A 22,306-nucleotide genomic window follows, 5' to 3' on the forward strand; every position below is an offset into this window, starting at 1 on the left:
AAAAGTATAGAGTTGAAGTATTTTTCTTTTTGGTTATTGTTATGAGACAGTTGACTGAATCCAGCCATCTCAAGACTTCTGCTGCCAGGTTCAAAACTGAATTCATATTCACAGGTCCTAAAGCCTATTCCTATCCTGATTCTTCAGGTGATTCATGTTTATCTTTTAATCAGGAAAGAATGTAAAGAGGAAAGTGGCTGATACTCTAAACTAAGCACACAAGTCGTAAATGTGTTGCCTGTCATGACTTAAATTGACTATGAGCAGGTTGCCCCCTCTTTTGGTCCTATATAATTCTGAATTTGGTGCCAGACATCCAGGAGGAGGTCTGAATGCAAAAGCTGAGTTGAGAACCCTGAAACCAGGTGTCTTGCATAAGGCTGAGTCACCAGTGTTTACTTTCTTGGTCAAAACCCCATGTCAAAGTATGATTGGAATCTCTGCCTCTCCAGCCCCCACCCCGATGCCCCTTTTCTAGTCCACTGATAAGGGATGTCCTCCTCTTCTACTATCTTACTGTAGCCTATCAGGTCTCATCAAAACTGTCTGGATCCACTTTTCCCATTACCTAGTTTAGCCACCTTGACTGCTGGAAGTGATCAAAGAGCTAGCAAAGTGATCAAAGCGTGATTGCCTTTGCTCCCTTTCCTAGAATAAATCAAATATTCAAACTACCTTTCACAACAGTAACCCAAAACAAACAAGCTATTTTTTTTTGATGACCTACAATTTTGTCTCAGACTCTGGTGCTCTCCAAAGTCACTGTGGACCATGATGAAATCATACAGGTTGTGGAAGAAAGAAAGAACCAAACATGTTTTTCACCCACATAGAGGATTCAGGTGCAAAGCCCCAGGGCTATGGGATTCCAAGAGTACATGGATGAGAGGCAAATAAAGCAATAAAAAGACAGCAAATTCAGAGCAATTTTGGCTACAGTGACAGACATACCTGAGTACTGTGACCCTCAGATGTCTGGACTTTGCTGCAGTGTGTGTGCTGGCCTGTCATGAGAACCATTGGATATACACAGACTGAGAGCCTGAAGCAACAGTAGGAAGCAGCTGCAGCATTCAAAGTCTTCTCTGACATTGTTGAGGTCTGAGCCTGTTCCAAGACCTAAGCCAATAATCTCCTTGGATCTGCCTTGATGCAGGGGTCTGTCTCTGTGTAGTGAAGAGCCTGATATGCCCCTTCCTTTGCTTTGCCTCAGCCTCCTCCTGCAACATGTGTATACATCAATGGAGATGCCTTTATTCAAATGTGATTATTACAGGGAGACCAACACCTACATGGGGGCAGACTTTTACATCGCTACATTTATCCCCATTTCGATCCCACTTGTTCTATCCCAATACCGCCAGAATATTTTTGACAGAGAACCAAGTCAACTATGGAATGTCGACCTGTGAGTACTTGCTTGAACATACTATGCTTGTTCTGGTTAAAAGATAGTACATGACCTGCTAAACACATGTAATTCCAATGAAAATAATGAACTAGATACAGAACAATGTAAAAAAAGTTTCACATTTTTTTTCTGCTTCATTATGCCTCTGCAAACATTTCCACTTCTCTTTGTTATGTTTCCAGTCAGAAAGAAATCAGGGATAGAAAAAAGAACAACTTATATGTCTGCTCCATGGTGTGATTCCATGGTGAGACTTACATATTTTTAACACCCTGACTGTAATATGTCAAGATAAGTTTCCATTCTTCTCAGGTTTATTTGGCCATCTAAATGTCTTATGTTTAAATATCTGTTTCTTTCCAGAGACTTGGAGATTTTCTGTTAAAGTGAAATTGAATATCCCTATGTGCTCAGTACAAATCTTAGAATTTCTGGTTTCACATGTTCTGGCTTTAGTGTCTCTAAAGTATCTCAGAGTTTAGATACTGTGGTCATACTTATAACTTATTTATTTATCACTGATATTGTAATGGGTGCTCTGAAATTCATGTCATTCATGCCCATATTCTGTTCTCTGCTTAGTTAGCTCTGCTGGAAACCTAGTGTTCTCTGATTTGATTAGAGGTTTTGTAATTTTCATTTGCAACCTTTTTATCTGTCTTTATCCTCCCTCACAATCTCAATTTTGTCTTATGATTTGTCTTTTATGGTACTCAGTCTTTACTGTGTACAACTGTTTATTCTACCCCTCATCCAAGTTCTGGTGGAGACTGCTGATTCTTGCCTCAAAGCTCAGTTGAAGTCATTGCTTGGCTCTGTCTTCTTTTCTGATGTTCATCTCTTTACTTTCTGAAGTATTCATCTTCCACATTATCTCTCTGAGAAACTCTGAGCTAAGTTGTTGGTTATTTGATACTGTGGAGGACTCATTAGGCTTTTTCAAATTCCTGTTTTTTCAGTTGATGCTATAATTGATACATATGTTCATTTGAACATCTATTTTGGGATTAGGATAGTCCTTTGAAGAAAAGTACCTTCTTGAAACTTCAGTACATATTTCATCTCTGAGCAGGAAATAAACATACAAGCCTCTGTTCTTGGTAGTTGTATAGTTATGGAGTATTTGTGTAGAAACACACACACACACACATACTAGGATTCCTAATTTTTTTTGGAAGTAAAGAACACTTAGGAATGCTTTAACAAGATAGAGAAAGCATAGTTCAGTAGCCCACTGCAGCCAGAGATAGAAGAAATCCCAACAAAGGAGGAAGAAAAGAACCTATCCTCAGAGATAGAAAAGAGACAGAAAAGACTGAATTGTTAAAATTGACGGGTCTTAATCTAGATTCTGTTTGACCTGTGATAGGTGCATCAAGTCTCAACTCCTTGATGTTTAAATCAGAGTTGTTTAAAGTTTACACACTGTTATACAAGTTCTGAATATATTAACATGACCACATTGTATAATCTACACTGAAATTTTCACTGTAGGAAAAGCAGGTAACAAGTTTCTATAAACAGTTGTAGTAGACAGATAAGCTTGGACACCAAAAAAAGAATGGTTCTGGGCTAAAAAATGAACAGCCTTTCTTCTCTCTAAATATGTAATGACAGATAAGATTTCAGCACAATGAGAAGCATTGAAGTATATCTTCAGCAGGAATGAAAGGACATTAAAAACTTTGATCCTGTAACTATGAGAAAACTAGCCAGTGCTTTCACCTGGTGGTTTTCATAGTATATCAGAACTTCACTGATTAATATTCTAAAACTCTGAAATTTTAAACTCTTTAAGTCTCATTTTCACATACTTTAAACCACTTTTTCTGGACATTTAAAACTTTCATTTATAAACCTTTAAATCCACTTTCTCCCATTGTGAGCACTTTTGTACTGTCTTAATGTACTTGGAGGTTTTCCTCTCTTTTATATGCTACTTTAAGTTACTTTTGCCCCTGCCTTACCCAGGAAACTCTACTCATTCATTTAATCTGCGAGCTTAGAGAAACACCTTTCCTTTACTACATTTTTTTACTACTTTTTGAATTTTTGTAAAGATTTATTAATTTTTTACATTATGTTTATGAGTGTTTTTCCTACATGTTTGTGTGTGTCCCACTTGTGTACATGGTCCCTTCAGAGACCAGTGGAGGACATGGATCCCCTAGAAATGGGGTTACACACTATTGGAATCTAAAACTGGCTACTGTTTTCAGGGTCCTCCACAAGAGCAGCAACTAGTCATAACATATCATTTTTCAAACCCAAGAACACTATTTTGCGCATGCTTATTTATTCTTATTTCGTGAACTTGAGAGCTCACCTTCATATATATGTGTGTGTGTGTGTGTGTGTGTGTGTGTGAATACCACAGGTGTGCCTGGTGCCCAAAGATGCCAGAAGGACTCTTAGGAACTGCAGCTAACCATGTTTCCAAGGCCACCATGTGGGCACTGAGAACTGATGCTAGCTTTTATTCAAAGTGGTCTATCTATATACCACAAAGAGACACTTTAACACTAAGAGTGCATATAAACTTGTTAGAATTTTTTCGAGTGAGTATGATATAGAATAATTACCATATAAATGGACATGAAGCTCTTACTTATATTTCTAGTGAATACTTTAGTGACTCTTCCATAATCCTGTGCTTGCATGAGCCAAAACAACATAAGCACCTATGTATTCAGTACTCATATGATATAAACACGTGATATTTTATGCACACAATGTACACCAAAAATGTTAGAAACAGTTAAACTTCTGAGAGTTTAGGAGCCATTCGATGATGTTCCTGGGTTGTCATGGGCTCATTCACACAAGATTTATATGTCACAAGAAAAGTCAAAGGCTAGGACCTCTAGGTTCCTCTATTTGATAAAAGACTTTTTGAGAAAAATGTACTGAAAATACCCATCATTCTGTTCCTCTGGTTTAGATACAATTGGAGAAACTATCAATATTTGCTGACCTTATACTTTGCCATTGAAGAGATTAATAAGGACTCAAACCTGCTTCCCAATATAACTTTGGGTCCCCACATCTACAATGCCTTTAAGTCTAACAGAAAAAAACTTTGGAGGGCCCTCTGATGTGGCTGTCTGGAAGGAGTGATTATATCCCTAACTACAAGTGCAACACTCAACAGAAGGCTCTAGGAATCCTTTCAGGAAACAAGCCGGAATTTTCTGCTGCAATTGCAAAACTGTCAGAGCTCTACAATGCCCCACAAGTAAGTTAGAAAGATATTTTAAGCACAATCACAGACCTGACCAAAACAAACAAACCAATGAAAAACAATAACAGAACAAACAAAAGAAAACAGAGAAGTGTATTATATTTAGTGTAGGCAGATTTCAAATAGCAGTGAACAAATTATTTTGATATAGCAATACTTAACAGATGACAGAGTGGTGAAAATCATGGACAGCAAATTCTGGGAATATCTAAGCAGATCACTTAGTAGTATCCATGATTCTATCGCCAAATAGTGGATTATTTATGACAGATACTCAGTCTATATTTGATGATAAGTCAAATTCTACAGCAAAGATACCTAACTACCCAATCTAGCATATAATCATCTCAAAATTCCTACAGTTGTCAATACCTCACATATGGAAAAAGAAAGTCCAGGACATGTAACTAAGTTTGGAACAATGTTTAATGCCATCACTGATGGAAAACTTTCAAGGAATTAATGATCTCATTCAGGAAATTAGATCCCAGAATAGCACCTACAGAGACCAACCACTTAGCTGTATCATACAATTGACTCTTGCAAGGCTACACTGAAGAAATACATCTGTCATCAGTCATTACTACAAACAGAGAACATACTTGGTGAGCACAAGGGTCAGCAATAATCAAGATTAAAAAAACCACATGGTAACTCTCATTGTTATCACTCAGTTAAACAATTCATAAATGTGTTTTAACCTAATGTAATAAAAAATAAAAAACAATGATTTACATCTGTCTCAGTTTTGTCTCTATCAACTCTATGATACAGTAAACCCTGGCAATGAGGCCCCAGGTCATCACAACTTGAACCATTTTTAACTTAAGAAACTGAATCTCTAAAAACTTTATTAGTCTATTTCCATATTTGCTTTCCTACAGATGAAGGTTCTTGGAAATATGGTGTTATGTGACAAGAAAGTACCTGTTAATGCTTTCTGCAGTTTTCTCTACATCAGATACTCTTTTGCATTGTTACTACAACAAGAGAGATCTATCTTGCCTTTCATAGCCAGTGAACAGCTTATTGACTGCTTCAGACACCTTAATACCTTTGGAGCCTATGGTATTTGTAAAAGACTGTATTACAACACATGATTTAGGGACAAGATAATCTCACAAAAGACATCCTCCTTAACAATATTCAGGCCTTTAACCCTCATATTTGAATTATTAAGTAACTTCCTCACTCAGGGTGATGATTCCAAATACCTGAAACTCAGAATCACTTTTTTCTTTGCTTCTTCAGGTTACATATGGACCATTTGATTCCATGCTTAGTGACAAAGATACATTCCCCAACCCTTTATCAGTTGTCTACTAAAGACAGAGGTCTAGCCCAAGCAGTGATTTCTTTATTGCTCCACTTTGGCTGGAAGTGGGTGGGGCTCATTGTGTCTGATGATCAGAGAGGAAGGGAGTTTCTCTTTGACCTGAAAGTAAAGATGGTATCAGAAGATATCTGTTTGGCCTTTACAGAAAAACTCCTAGATAATTTTAAGGAAAACGTAAAATATGGTTATGGTTTGCAGAACTTGAAACAACATACACGAGTAAATGTGAATTTATTTTATGGTGATATAGATGACTTGCTGTTCTTCTGTGTAGACATTCATAATATCTTTGTAATCAGAAGGAAGGTGTGGATCTTTGCAAAGCCACACTCGACATACTTAGAGTCTATAACAAGTAAAAAGCATGTTTTGATAAACCTATTCAGTGGAAGCTTATCATTTTTAAAAAAGAGAACTATCCCTGGCTTCAAGCACTTTCTTGAGGCCCTTACTCCTTCCCATTACCCAGGAGATGTTTACTTCTCTAAATTCTGGATTGATAATTTTAATTGTTCACCTCCTGCTTTGCGATGTGGAAATCATAAACCCTGTCCAGTGAATATTTCCCTAAAGACTAAGGATAAAATAAATGACATGATAACTATTTCTGAGCCCAGCTACTCCATATGGAATGCAGTGTATGCAGTGGCCCACGCCCTACATAAAATGCTATTGAGAAATACTGAAATGGGATCTAAAGAAGACAGAAACACAGACTGGCTTCTACCATGGCAGGTAAGCCTCACTCATAAGCGGGCGAAGCTTAGAATCTTATGTTATTACTAAGTAATTTGCTGTGGTCAATCCAATAGAATATTTTCATCTTATAATTAGAAGTATAAGTTAAAATAGAAAAGGGTTTAAGTTTTTCTCCATTTAGTTCCATGTTGGCTATAGGCTTGCTGTATATTGTCTTTACTATGTTTAGGGATGTGACTTGTATCCCTGATGCCTCCAAGACTTAGTTAAACATGAATGGGTACTGGCTTTTGTCAGATGCTTTTTTAGCATCTAAGGAGATGACCATGTGGTTTTTTCCTCCTTCAGTTTGTTTATATGATTGATTACAATGAGGGATTTCTGTATATTGAACCTGCATGCCTAGGATGAAGCCTACATGGTCATGGTGGATGATATATTTTATGTATTCTGGGTTTTGGTTTGCAAGTATTTTATTGAGTATTTTTTCATCAATGTTCATAAGAGAGATAGGTCTAAGGTCTTTTTGTTGTTGTTGTTGGGTCTTCGTGAGCTTTAGGTATCAAGGTGACTGTGGCCTCATAGAATTAGTTTGGTAATGTTCATTATTCCTCTGTTTTGTGGAACAGTTTGAAAAGAATTGGAGTTAGCTCTTTTTAAGGTCTGTAAAATTCTGCACTGAAGCCCTCTGGCCCTGGGCTTTTTTGTAAGGGATACTTTTGACATTGCTTCTTTTTCCTTGGGGCATATAGGACTATTTAATCTATCTACCCAATCTTGAGTTAATTTTGGTAAATGGAATCTATTAAGAAAATTGTCCATTTCGTTTAGATTTTCAAATTTTGTGGCATACAGGCTTTTGTATGATTGTTTCGATTTTCTCAGTATCTGTTGTTATGTCCTCTTTATTGTTTCTGATTTTGCTAATTTGGATAATTTCTCTCTGCCTTTTATTTAGTTTATCTAAGGGTTTGTCTATCTTGTTGATTTTCTCAAAGAACTAGCTCTCACTGATTCTTTGAATTGTTTTCTTTGTTTCTAATTCATTGATCACAGCTCTGAGTTTGATTATTTCTAATTGTCTACTCCTCTAGTGTGTTTGCTTGTTTTTTGCCCCCCAAGGGATTTTAGGTGTGTCATTAAGTTGCTTGTATGAAATGTCTCAAACTTCTTTCTGGTGGCACTTTGTGCTATGAACTTCCTTTTAGCACTGCTTTCATTTTGTCCCATAAGATTTTATTACTATTGCACTGTAGTACAACTTGAAGTCAGGGCCTCCAGAAGTTCTTTTATTATACAGAAAGTTTTAGCTATTCTGTTTTTGTGTGTGTGTGTGTGTGTGTGTGTGTGTGTGTGTGTTCCATATGAAGTTGAGAATTGTTCTTTTAAGGTCTGTGAAGAATTGTGCTGGTATTTTAATAGTAATTGCATTGAATCTGTTGATTGCTTTTAGTAAGATTGTCATTTTTAGTATGTTAATTTGACCAATCCATGAGCATGGGTGATATTTCCATCTTCTGATGTCTTTTTCAGTTTCTTTTTTCAGAGATGTGAAGTTCTTGTCATAGAGGTCTTTCTCTTGCTTGGGTAGTTACACCAAGATATATTATATTATTTCAGGTTATTGTGATGTATCCTGTTTTCCTAATTTTTATAAGCCCATTTATCGGTTTTAGTCATGTGGACTACTGATTTTATAAGTTAATTTTATAACAGCCAATTTACTGAAGAGGTGAAGGGGTTTGCCTACTGTAGAACATCTCTGGTAAAACTTATATATAATAGTGTATCATCTGTGAATAGGGAAATTTTGACTTCTTCCTTTCCAATTTGGATCCCTATGTTTTGTAGTTGTCTTATAACTCTAGCTAGAACTTAATGTACTACACTGAAAAGCTATGAAGAGAGTGGGCAGCTTTGTATTTTTCTGTGACTTTAGTGTAATTGCTTTGAGTTTCTCCCCATATAATTTGATTTTGGTTATCAGATTGTTGTATATTACCTTTATTATGTTTATGTAGTGCCTTGTATCCCTGATCCTTACAGGGCTTTTATCATGAAGTGGTGAACAAATTTATCAAAGGCTTTTTTTTTGCATACAATGAGATGAACATGTTTATTTATTTTTTTTCTTTCAGTGAATTACAGTGATGGATTTAAATATGTTGAACCATCCCTGCATCCCTGTGATGATGCTTACTTGATCATAGTGGATGATGTATTTGATGTGGTCTTGGACTGGTTTTACCAGTATCTTACTGAGTATTTTTGCATTAAAGTCCTTAAGGGAAATGGGTTTGAACTTTTCTTTCTTTGTTGGGTCCTTTTGTGGTTTAGGTACCAGTGTGACTGTGGATTCATGGGACTGAGTTTGGCAATATTCCTTCTGTTTCATTTTGTACAATAGTTTCTGAAATATTGGTGTGAGCTCCTCTTTGAAACTCTAGTAGAATTCCATGCTAAAACCATCTGGTTCTGGGATTTTTGTTTGTTTGTTTGTTTGTTTGGTAGATTTCTGATGACCGCTTCTATTTTCTTAGGGGTTATAGAACTCTTTAACCTGCTTACCTGATCTAGATTTAACTTTGGTAAGTGAAACCTATCAGGAAAATTTTCGATTTCCTTCAGATTTTTGAAAAATCTAAAAACTTTGGAATTCAGTCTTTTGAAATAATATCTAATGATTCTTTGGAGTTATTCCCCCTTTTCATTTCTGATTTTGTTTATTTGGATACAGTCTCTCTGACTTTTTGTTAGTTTGTCTAGAGGTATGCCTATCTTGTTGATGTTCTCAAAAGAAACAGCTCTTGGCTTTTACTATGATACTGATTTCATCCATGAGTTTGATTATTTCCTGCTGTCAACTCATCTTCGGTGTGTTTACTTCTGTCTGTTCTAGAGCTTTTACAGGTGTTTTTAAGTTGCTACTATGAGAATGCCTTAATCCTTTTTAGGAAGACATTTAATGTTATGAAACTTCTCCTTAGCACTGCTTTCATTGTGCCCCAGAAGTTTAGGCATGTTGTCCCTTCATTTTCACTGAATTCTAAAAAATCTTTATTTCTTCCCTGACTCAGTGGTCACTGAGTTGTTCATTTTCCATGAGATATTTTTTTTAGGTTTTCTCTTGTTTCCATTGTTATTGATATCTAGCTTTAATCCATGGTGGTCTGATAAGATAAAAAGGTTATTTCAACCTTATTGTATTTTTTGAGGCTCACTCTCTGTCAAAGTTAAAGGGCAATTTTGAAGAAACTTCTGTAAGGTGCTGAAAAGAAGGTATATTCTTTTTGTCTGGGTGAAAATTCTGTAAATCTATTTGATCTGTGCATATGTTAGTTTAATTGTTTCTCTATTTTCAGTCTTCATGACCTGTACTTTGGTGAGTGTGGGGTTTTGCAGTATTACTGTGGCTGTATTAGTGTATAATTTAAGCTTCAGTAATGTTACTTTTACAAATGTAGGTGCCCTTGTATTTGGAGCAAAACATTCAAAATTGAGATATCATCTTGGTGGATTTTTTTTCCATCATATGTAGCTTTTTGCTATGATATGTGTCCTCTCTCATCTGTTTTGAATAAATTCAGTTAAAAGATTATTTTATTAGATATTAGGATGGCTTCTTTCAACTTGCTTCTTAGGTCAGTTTCCTTGAAAAACCTATTTCCATCTCTTCACTCTGAGGTAATGTCTTCCTTTGTTTTTAAAATTTTTTGTAGGCAGCAGATTGATGAGTCCTGTTTACGCATCCACTGTGTTAGTCTGTGTTTTTTTTTTAAATTGAGGATTTGTGTCCATAGATGTTGAGTGATAGTAATGATTAATGGTTGCTAGTACCTGTTATTTTGATTTTTATGATTGCAGCAAGTTTTTGTGTTTCTGTTCTTTTGGTTTTGCAGCAGCGGTGCTTTTTATTTTCTGTGTTTCTCTGGGTGTTGTTTACTTCCTTTGGTTGGGGTTTTCCTTCTAGTATCTTCTGTACTGTTGTGAAGCATAGACACTGGATTTTTCAAGTCCACAGCATGATCTCTCACTTGTTGTGAAGTCACTACAGTCGAATCCTTAGTAACCATGTCCACTGGGTGCCGCCATTTTGGATCCTCTTCAAGTCTACATCTTCTAAATGGAAATATTATTTTCTGGTCCTGGGGAAAGACACAGGACCATTTTTCAACTAAGGACATGCTACACACTATACTATCTTGCATCTCATAGACAATATTTCTACTTGTGTTCAGTAGCTCTTGCATTATTTCTATGGGAAATAATTTTAATTTCACTAAACAACTGGGAAGATGAGTAAACAAATTAAGCACTTACAAAAATAAGCAATGTTAGAGAGAGGGAAAATTAACTTCTCTTTAAAGTCAGCCAGTAATCTGTGTGGGCCACTCATATCATATGATGTCTCTCTTCAGCGACATCCATTTCTGAGGAAAATTAAATTTATAAATGCTGCTGGAGATGAAATAAGCTTTGATGAGAACAAGAATATTAGGGAAACATATGATATACAAAACTTTATTGCATATAGTTTACGAAATGCATTGTTACTTAAAATGGGAGAGTTTGTCTTCAAGAGTGCACAAGATCAAGGCTTTTTCATCAATGAAGTTCTGATTCAATGGCCAAGCAAATTAAAACAGGTCTGGAAAATTTTCAGTATTTAATATGAAGGGAATTATTTGTAAAGAATTATAAAAATTGATTGTGTAATGATTCTTTGAACTTTTAAAATGATTGTGAAATTTTAATTTCTTATGTCTATTGTGAATATTAGCTTGTGTGTGGGTGTTCATGCACCTGAATACGTGTGCTTCTTAAATCCCAATCAACTGTGGTTATCTTCCTCAATTGCTGTCAACTTTATTTTTATCTGTGAAACCCTTACTTTCTGATTTTGCTGAACTCAGTGGACAGAATTACCTACGTTCTCTGTCTTCATGATCATAAAGTTTGGATTACAGGCCTATTTTTCTGTACACAACTTTACTTCCATCCTTTCATCATGATCAAATTCATGTTTTCCTGCTTATGTGGCATGCATGTTAAATACTAAAACATCTCTTTAGTTCTGTTTGATGACATTAAATCAGAAATGAACTAATATTTCAGAATTACATATATGTATATACATACACATATAAATATACATACAAATGCACACATAATGTCAGCTAATTCCTTAGCTACAATTAGATGAATTGAATTTGAATGTTTGTGTTGATTCATAATGCAGTGAATGAATGATTGCGTGCTCATGGTTATATAAAGGCATGTATGTGTGTTTCTATATGTAAACACACACATGCACACAAAGTTCTGTAAATTTTCACATCTTAATTATAAAGGCTAGCTGATGCTCAAGCATCCTTCCATTCACATAACTCATACTCAAGCATATCAATAATTTTACAAGGATGTGAGCTAGCATAAATAATTAATAAATTATGGATTTGGACACAAGACATTTCTCTAAGCAATGTATATGAGCTGCCCAATATGTGTTTCAGGAACTGAACTTATATTTCATTTCAAGAGCTATGTGCACTCTTAACAGCTAATCCAGTTATCCAGAAACACATTCCTGTTAATATGTACATATTCATTAGACAGAAACTGCCAAACCAGGGCAGAAAAGAGATCTAAGATAAAAATATTTCCTGTCCTACAAAATTTCTAACGTATAACAAACTAAAATTGCACTAGGATTTTATTAGTTATGTTATAAAGAATGCAACTGGTGAAAGTCCCATTTGATGACATCACTAATGTTTGAAAAGAAAGGCATAAAACAACCCCTAACATTGGGAGTCAAGGGTAAGAGTCACAGTAACAGATTATAATTCACCAATGGCCGAAACATTTTCATGAGAAAATTGAACTTCCTTTTGCAGCTGAATCAGAGTGCATGGGTGTTACTATAAGATTGGAAATATAAAGGTAGAAATAAGTGTGCTTGGAGGCAAGTTTTATGATTGGATACTTGTCTTAAAATCCAACTGTCCCAAAATTCATACAATAAAATAAGTTCTGGCTTTCTGCCTCACAGAAGAGGATATCTTGATGTCCAACACATTTCACACAGGATAGGCAGTAGTGAGTCATAGTTTGGTCACCAAAAAGGGATGTTGAACATTTAGTATTGGAAAGTGTGGTAATTTGAAATCTCCATTCTACATTCCCACATTAAAACCTCAGAGTTCCTCATAAACAAATGCAATTTCCATAGGTTACGTGTATTTAGCCTAAACTATTTTAAAGTGATGTTCGATACCGTGACCAGTTTTTCTGTGTTGCTTTCAGACTCCGCAATCTGTATGTACACAGAGCTGTGGTCCAGGATTCTGGAAAGTTCTACAAAAAGAAAGGCCAGTCTGCTGTTTTTCTTGTGCATTTTGTCCAGAGCAGCATATTTCTAACCAGACAGGTAGAAAAATAATACTTTTACTCAAACTGCTTGGGAATGCAGAGGGGGAAAGTTAAGAAGTGACCTTGGTGTCATAATGTAGTGCTGTTCCATATGTCTCTAACACTCATCCTTAAATCCATTAATCATTGCTGAAACCACACAATGTGTGAATTTAGAGTGGCAATTCTCATGCTATTGTGTCATATGCACCCTACTTTCAAAAACCAACCTTTGGGTGCACGGAATGACCATCTCAGCTCTTGCAGTGTTCCATGTTATGAGCTCTCCATTAATTGTGAGTTCTCCAGTTGTCCAGGATAGATTTGTATTTCTGTGATTAACAAACCTAATGATTCTTTCTTCAAAGTAACTCCAGGAAAACTACATATCTGATTGTTTCTGAATGCATAAGAAACTGAACTGCATTTACAACACAGTTGTTATTTTCAGTATCAACAATAGAAAAAAGCAAGTCTTTGTAAATGAAAACATGGCTGCCTTTTTAGGGTTGTGGTCAACTGTGTGATAACATATATAAGTAAAATCATATGGAATGAGCAGGTTGCATTTTTATATACAAACACACACACCAAGACAGAAACACATTTAATGAGAAAAGAAAGAGCCTATGTATTTGAGAGTGAATAAATATAAGGTGGGTCTGGGAGATGACTTAGAGAAATGAAAAAGAAGAGGCATAGTGAGGTAATTATATTATTTTTTAAATGAAAATTTTTACAGAAAAATAAAAAGTCAGAAAGAAAATACATTAATATAATGATGAGAATCTACTATTTATTCTATTATAAAGGCCAATCCTTAGACAACCATAATACAAACAGAATTTTTTATGTATTATTGGAAATGATCAAATGTTGAAAATTAAATGTTCTTTATATTCTAAGATCTAATGCTATCATAGGTTAAATTCCTTGCAGAGTGACAGATGACTTCAATTCCTATGTTAAAAATATATGGAGAGAGCAGAGAGCTTTGCCTTGTCCCTGATTTCAGTGAAGCTTACAAATGAAGCTTACAAAGCTTACAAATGAAGCTTACAGTGAAGCTTACAAATGAAGCTTACAGTGAAGCTTACAAATGAAGCTTACAAATGAAGCTTACAAATGAAGCTTACAAAGGTCATGAATCAAATACCTAATAGAAGTCCTCAATTGGGATTGATTTGTGTTTCTCTCTGTTTAGGTTAATGTTGGCTATAGGGTTGCTGTATATTGACTTTACTATGTTTAGGTATGTGCTTTGTGACCCTGATCTCTCCAAAATTTTATACATAAACAGCCATTGGATTTTTGGAATCTATGGAAATGATCATGGAATTCTTTTCCTTCTGTGTGTTTATGTGGTGGATTAAATTGATGGATTTCTATAGACTGAACCACTCCTGCATGCCTGGGATGAAGCTTATTTGACAGTGGTGGATGATATCTTTTATGTGTTCTTGTATTTGTTTTGCGAGTATTTTACTGAGTTTTTTGTGTCATTGTTCATGATGGAAATTGGTCTGAAGTTTATGTCTTTTTTGGGTCTTGACTGTGATGTGACTGTGTCTTCATCGAATTAATTTGTTAATGTTCCTTCTGTTTCTATTTTGTGGGATTGTTTGAAGAGTATTTGTATTTACTCTTCTTTGAAGTCTGGTTGAATTCTGAGCTGAAACCATCTGGCTCTGGGCTTTTTTGGATAGGGACTTTTGAAGACTTCCGCTATTTCCTTGGGTAAGATAGGATGTTTTATTTACCTGATCTTGATTTAACTTTGCTAAGTGGAATCTACCATGAAAATTGTCCGTTTTATATAGATATTAAGTTTTTGTGATGTATAGACTTTTGAAGTAAGACCTAATGATTCCTTCGATTTCCATCTTTCTATCACCCTTTTCCTTTTTTATTTTGTTCATTTGGATAGTGTCTTTCTGACTTTTAGTTATTTTGGTAAGAGTTTGTCTCTCTGGTTGATATTCTCAAAGAATCAGCTCTTGGTTTCGATGATTCTTTGAATCATTTCATTTCTAGTATATTGATTTCAGCACTGAATTTGATTATTTCCAGCCCTCTACTCCTCTTGGCCCTGTCTACATCTTGTTGTATTATTCATGGTCTTTCAGTTGTGTTATTAGATTGCTTGTAGGAGATGTCTCAAATTCCTATATGAAGGCATTTAGTCTATCAGTTTTCCTCTTAGCACTGCTGGCATTATGTCCCATAAGTTTGGGCATGTTGTGCCTTAATTTTTATTGAATTCTAGGACATCTTTAATTACTTTTTTATTTCTTCCATGACACCTGTTATTGAGTAGAATTGTTCAGGTTCCATGTGTATGTGTAGGCATTTCGCTCTTTCTGTCATTGTTGAGGTCCAGATTTAGAACATGGTCGTGTAATTGGATCCAATGGATTATTTCAGTCTTATTGTATGTGTTAAGACTTGCTTTTTGCCTGAATATATGCTCAATTTTGGAGAAAATTCCTTGATTTGCAGAGAAGACATATTTGTGTCTGGGTGACCATTTTTTAGGACTTCTATTAGGTATTTGATGCATGACCTATGTAAGCTTCATTATTTCACTGTTTAGCTTCTGTGACAATGATCTGTCACTTGGCGAGAGTGAGGTCATAAAGTTTACCATTATTACTGTGTTGGGACTGATATGTGATTGAAGTTTTAATAATGTTTCTTTTACAAATGCAGGTGCCCTTCTATTTGGGGCATAGTTGTTCAAGATATTGTCCTCATGGTGGATTTTTGTATGATGAGGACAACATATCCTTCACTTCTCTTTTGAATAATTTCATTTGGAAGACTATTTTATTAGATATTAAGATGGTAGTGCCACTTACTCCTGGGTTCCATTTGATTGGAAAACCTTTTTTTAGCACTTTACTCCAAGGTAGTGTCTATCTTTGGGGCTGAAGTGTGTTTATTGTATGCAGCAGAATGTAGGATCTTGTTTCTATAACTATTCTGTTAGCATGTGTCTTTTTAATGGATTGCTGACTCCATTGATGTTGAGAGATACTGGTCATCAATGAATTTTGGTTCCTTTTATTGTGGTGTTATTGCGGATAGTGTATTTATGTGCTTGTTTTGATTTTTTCTCTTTTTTTTAAAGGATTTATTTATTATGTATACAGTGTTCTACCCGCATGTACACCTGCATGCCAGAAGAGGGCACCAGATCTCATTATAGATGGCTGTGAGCCACCATGTGGTTGCTGGGAATTGAACTCAGGAACCTTTAGGAAGAACAGCCAGTGCCATCTCTCCAGCCCAACTTCTGATGTTATCTATATCGTGTATTTCGTGGGTGTAGGTGATCTCATTGGGTTGGAGTTTTCCTTCTAGTAGCTTCTCAAGGTCAGGGATAGTGCACAGACATTGTTTTAACTTAGTTTTGTCATGGAATATCTTGTTTCCTCCATCTCTGTTGATTATAAGTTTTGCTGAGTACAGTAGTCTGCTCTAGAATCTGTGGTCACTTCATGTCTGCATGACATCTCCCCAGGCCCTTCTGGGTTTCATAGGCTCTGTTGGAAAGTGTGGTGTGGTCCTAATAGGTCTGCCTTTATATTTCACTTGATCTTTTTCCTTTGTGCTTTTGATATATTTTTTCTTCATTGTGTAGATTTATTGTTTTGATTATCTTATGGCAAGATAATTTTCTTTTCTGTTCTAGTCTATTTAGTGTACTGTAAGCCTCTTGTATGTTTAAGGTTATTATTTCTTAAGGTTGGAGAAATTTTCGTCTATGATATTTATTAAAAATATATTCTGTACCTTGGAGCCTGGAATCATCTGTTTAGTCTATTCCTATTGTTCTTAGGCTTTACATTTTCATGGAGTCCTTGAACTTTTCTGATTATATGTTTTCTTTGAGAGATAGATCAGTTTCTTCAATTGTATTTTCAATGCCTGAGATTCTCTCCTCCATTTCTTGTATTTTGTAGGTGATGCTTATCTCTATGGTACTTGATCTCTTCCCTACGTATTCCATCTCCAGGATTTTCTGTGTGTTTTCTTATTGATTCAAATTCCATTTCAATAATTGAATATTTTTAATAATTTCTTTCACCTATTTAATTGTGGTTTCTTATATATGATGGCCTCTCTTTGTTTGCCCTCTATTTCTTTGAGACATTTGTTCTTTTCTTCTTTATACGTCTCTAATAACTTCATAAACATAGATTTAATGTCCCTTTTCTGTGTTTCAGCTGTATTAGAATATCCATTGCTCTCAGGGGTGGGTTCTGGTGGAGCCAGGATGTCCCAGTTTTTGTTGACTGTGTTTCTATACTGGCCTTTGGCCATCTGGTTCTCTGTAGACTTACCTGTTTCTTCCTGGAAACTGTACCAAAGACTGGATCCTCCTGCTTTTGGAGTTTAGAGTAGTATTCAGGAAGTTGTCAAATGTACAGTTGCTCAGGAATGGATACTGGCAGTTCAGATGCCAGCATCTTGAAGGGCAGGGCACATGGCAGTGTATAGACACATAAACATGTAGGGACTGGTGAACTGAAGGACAAGGGTGTGCATGCACTGGAACCATGAATTTTAGAGTGCAGGTACTGGTGGTCATCTGCAAGGGGCAGGTGCCTCGGGTTGTATCCGGGGGATTCCTCAGAATAAAGCTGGGCTGCTGCTTACAGGCCTGCCCCAAACTGTGATCCCTGTACTCAGATTCCTCTGAGCTCTGCCTTCTTGGATCTGCCATCCCTGTAATTTTATTGTTCACATGGTGTCCACAGGGTGACCAGTAAACAGTAGCTTGGTGGCTTAGATGCTCTCCCAGTAAACCTGAAGCTGCCCTACAGGGAGCAGAAGAGATCCAAATTCTGACTTCTAGAGCAAACAGTTCCTGGATATGGGGATCCAAACTCACTGGAGTATATGAAGGGGCAGGTGGCCCAAATTTTGTTACTCCTGATTCTGTGAGATGGCCACAGAGGGCCTGTATCAGATGGACTCCATTTCTTGGATGACCTGTTCAGAACAGGAAGCAGCAAAGTTGATTCTGTGGATCTGGCCACCTGTCCATACACTGGTCTCAGAGTCTCTGCATCTCTGCCCCTCAGATAAGGTGCACACTGGTCTCCACCATCTTGGATTCTCCTTGTTTGAACTTTCATCCTTTTCTTTTTTGGTGGGAGCCTTTTGTAATTTTTTGAATTTACACTTGGGTCTATTTAGGTCTAATTAGGTTGCTGAATTGTTGTTGAATTCAACTTTGACTAATGGTTGCTTGAACAAATCTAAAACTTATCCATCTCATGACCACTTTTAAGCTGACTAGAATATAGTATGTTTTAAACATATTTCCTTAAAATATTCTGAATTTCGTTGAATTCTGTAATAAAGTTTTTCTGTAATTTCTGATTCTGTTAATTTGAGTACTCTATTTTTTCCTTAATTTACTTGAGATATAGGTCTGTCAATTTTCTTTATCTTCAGAAAGAGACAGCTCTTCCTTTGGTTAATTCTATGTATTGTGTTCTTTGCTTCTGTTTCACTCATTTCTATTACAAAGCTATTATTTCTTTTTATTATATTATTAATTAATTTGTGTACTATCACAACATCTGCTCACACCTCTCCTCTCAGACCCTCCCAACCCAATGTGCCCCTCCTCCCTTTCTTTCCAAAAAAACAAGTCCCCCATGGATATCAACCAGCCTTGGCATATAAAGTTGCAATAAGAATAAGCACAACTTCTGTTATTGAGGCTACACAAGGCAGTCAAATTAGGTGACAAAAGAGTCAGAGAAAGCTTTGGTCTTGCTCTTAGGTGTCCCCATAAAGACAAAGCTGCACAAGTGTTATATATGTGCAGAAATCTCATATCTGTCCCTTGCATGCTTTACTGTTGGCAGTTCATTCTCTGTGAGCTTGTGCCAGGAGCCTTTCTGTGGGGCAATCCCGAGCATGGAAAGGAGAGGTTTTTGCCTACAGGGTGCTCCAGAGAGCTGATGAGGTGTCAACGATGAGAGGGAGTTAGTCAGCTGATGTGGTCAGTGGAATCTAGCAGCTGACTTATAACATTAAGACCTTTCTTTGGCTCTGACTTATTGTTGACAAGGCTCTTCTTGTTTGTACAAGTTTCACAGTACAAACACAGATTAATGATTATACAAGTGGTACAGAATGGGTGTTTGATTTTTTTTTCATTATCCAGGGATAAAAGTTCTGTTACAATTTAAAAAGTACACACAAAACATATTTGATTATCATTATTAGCCCTATAACTCTACTTTAAAGAATCCAAAGAATGTCTCCTTCACAGAAAACACATTTAATATGTGAAAGCCTGCTTTTAGGCTGGTATTGTTTGCACTATGAGTGTAGTCCAGAGAAACAAAAAACACTTTAACTGGTCTTTTTATGCATAGCAAATACAAAGAAATATCTCCTTTTACTATATGTATCATTATCTATGCTACAAACTAGAAAAAGTTTATTTAAGTCAATCTTATTTACTAAGTTTTATTCCATCAGGAGTGTATCCTCTGTGAACTTTTATCTTTAAACTACATTTTCAGGGAGCTCTAAGCCTATAATAAAAGATCTTAAACCTATACATGAATCTCCAGGCCTCACAGGGTATGCATATTACATTTGTTTACCCTGCACCAATATAATATTTAGGGGCACATACCCCAAGAAAACTCCTGAAATAATGGTCTCATCTCTCTATCTGCTTAACTCTGCTTAACAATTTTCAGGGCATAAAGAAGATTTTCAAACAGTGGACAGATAAAGTTAAGTTTAGTATTTTCATAAGGCTCAAGTCTCATTAGGGCTGGCTGCATCGTCTTCCTTTATGACCTAGTAAAGTTGCTCCCTGTTAAGGGAAGATGATCAAAGAGCTTGCCACTGAGTTAAATTCAGAGGCAGTCCCTGTTCTCCTTACAACGCAGCCAGCTCTGATGAGACCTGATAGGCTAGGGTTAGAGGGAAGGGAAGGAAGACCTCCCTATCAGCAGACTTGGAGAGGGGTATGGGAGGATATGAGTGTGGGAAGATGTGGAAGGCATGAGCAAGGGTGCTACAGTTAAGATACAAAGTGAATAAACTATAAATAATTAAAAATACCTAATTAAAAAAGACTCAGACATAATTTTTATGTAGAAAAAAAAGAACAGAAACTGAATCAAAGTGCAGAAAGTCCCCAGTAATGCAGCAAACAATTAAAAATAAAAACAGAAGTTAGTCATAGAACAATTGTAACAATCCCAGCTTTGCTGGAATAGCATCAAGCAACTATACTGGCAAATGACTCTCAACAATTTCAGTGAATATGGCTCTGTCATTCTCCCTTTGTGATAAAACATTTTGGTAGATTTATGGTATTTATGACATGCAGGTCATTTTTCAGTCTTCAGAATATTACTGGAAGAACAAGAGTGAAAATTAGAACAATTCCCAGGATTATTCTGGAATTACTAATGAAAGACAAAGAGTCCTGTCCTGAGTCAAAGGATGTCAAAGACTATAGAAATTTATTTGAAACTTCCACAGCTGAGATAGGTAATTATTGGTCTGAGATTATAGCTGGAGTTTGTTGATGCAAGGGCTGTATATTTACCACCAAATCAGAACTGTTTCATGGGTCATGGAGGTGAGACCTAACATATTCCCATGTTACCTTAGAAAAATTATAGGAGTGGGATAACAAATATCTACTGAAACAGTGAGTAACAAGAAAAATGAGAAGAATTCATGATGGTGGAAACAATGAAGTATATTTATACATTGATGTCACCAAAATACAATGTACACATACTTAGAAACTCAACGTGTAAAAAAAAAGATTTGAAGGCTCACTTGACAGTATTACTTTATCTGAATACAAGTAAAATAGATTTTACTGTCCTTGAGAAACAGTGATAAACTGCTGAGAAGAAAGCTTATTTTTGATTAAACAAGATAAACAGTAAAAATGTGAATTATAAAGATTTCATGTACTTGGCAGTAACAGGAAGCAGAATATACCAGAATACACACATCACTGGAAAACACTTTAAATGTGCAACAAATAGATATTTATATAAGGTGAAATGTTGATCCAATTTCTCCATACAGACCAGCAGGAGTGCATCACTTGCCCAAGTCATGAGTACCCAAACCCTGAGAGAAACAACTGTCTGCCCAAGGCAGTGACCTTCCTTTCATTTGAGGATCCTCTGGGCATGGCGCTGGCATGCACAGCTATGTGCTTCTCTGTCAGCACAATTGCAGTTTTGGGAGTCTTTCTCAAACACCGAGAATCAGCCATTGTTAAGGCCAATAACAGGACTCTCAGCTACACCCTGCTCATCTCCATCCTCCTCTGCTTCCTCTGTTCCTTTCTCTTCATTGGACGCCCGAACACAACCTCCTGCATACTGCAACAAATAACATTTGCATTTGTGTTCACCTTGGCTATTTCCACCATTTTGGCAAAAACTATAACTGTAATTCTGGCCTTTTGGTCATGAAACCAGGGAGAACAATGAGAAGGTTGTTTGTCTCAGGCGTCTATAATGCTGTCATCCCCATCTGTGTCCTGATCCAATTTATTCTCTCTGGAGTCTGGCTGGGAACCTCACCTCCTTATATTGACACTGATGAACACTCTGTACATGCTCATGTCATCATTTTATGCAACAAGGGCTCAGTTACTGCTTTCTACTGTGTGCTGGCTTACTTAGGGACCCTGGCCTTAGGCAGCTTCACTGTGGCTTTCCTGGTAAGGAACCTGCCTGACACATTCAATGAGGCCAAGTTCCTGACATTCAGCATGCTGGTCTTCCTCAGTGTCTGGGTCATCTTCATCCCTGTCTACCAGAGCACCATAGGCAGAGCTGTCGTGGCTGTGGAGGTCTTCTCCATATTGGCCTCTAGTGCAGGGCTGCTGGGGTGCATCTTCTTCCCTAAGTGCTACATTATTCTCTTAAGTCCTGATAAAAACTCTTTGAGATGTATTAAAAATAAAAAATTATCATTTTGATATATTAGTTTTCTTTTTACTAATAAAACCTATTAGTATACTAAAATTAAATTATTTTAAGTAACTTTAAGTAACTTTTTTAAGTAACTTAAAGTAACTTTTTTAAGCAACTTAAAGTAACTTTTAAGTAACTTTTTTTCTTAAATGTATATTTAAACAAAATAAGAGCCCCTCACTTTGTAGAACAATCACAGACATTCTATTTTA

The 22,306-nt window shown here is 36.2% G+C and overlaps 1 protein-coding gene across 1 annotated transcript; it reads left to right on the top strand.

Annotated features, from left to right (window-relative positions):
* Window positions 1-4,386: 4,386 nt before the first annotated feature.
* On the top strand, window positions 4,387-22,075 carry LOC132650862 (vomeronasal type-2 receptor 116-like; the record flags this gene model as incomplete). Its single annotated transcript, XM_060376194.1, is given in 8 exon segments — window positions 4,387-4,479; window positions 4,482-4,650; window positions 5,878-5,951; window positions 5,953-6,723; window positions 11,106-11,333; window positions 12,994-13,117; window positions 21,193-21,576; window positions 21,579-22,075. Coding segments are annotated over 8 exon segments (2,340 nt in total), but the record flags the coding sequence as incomplete, so codon positions are not given.
* Window positions 22,076-22,306: the final 231 nt, after the last annotated feature.

Source organism: Meriones unguiculatus (assembly GCF_030254825.1).
Source record: "Meriones unguiculatus strain TT.TT164.6M chromosome 13 unlocalized genomic scaffold, Bangor_MerUng_6.1 Chr13_unordered_Scaffold_34, whole genome shotgun sequence".
Classification (NCBI taxonomy): domain Eukaryota; kingdom Metazoa; phylum Chordata; class Mammalia; order Rodentia; family Muridae; genus Meriones; species Meriones unguiculatus.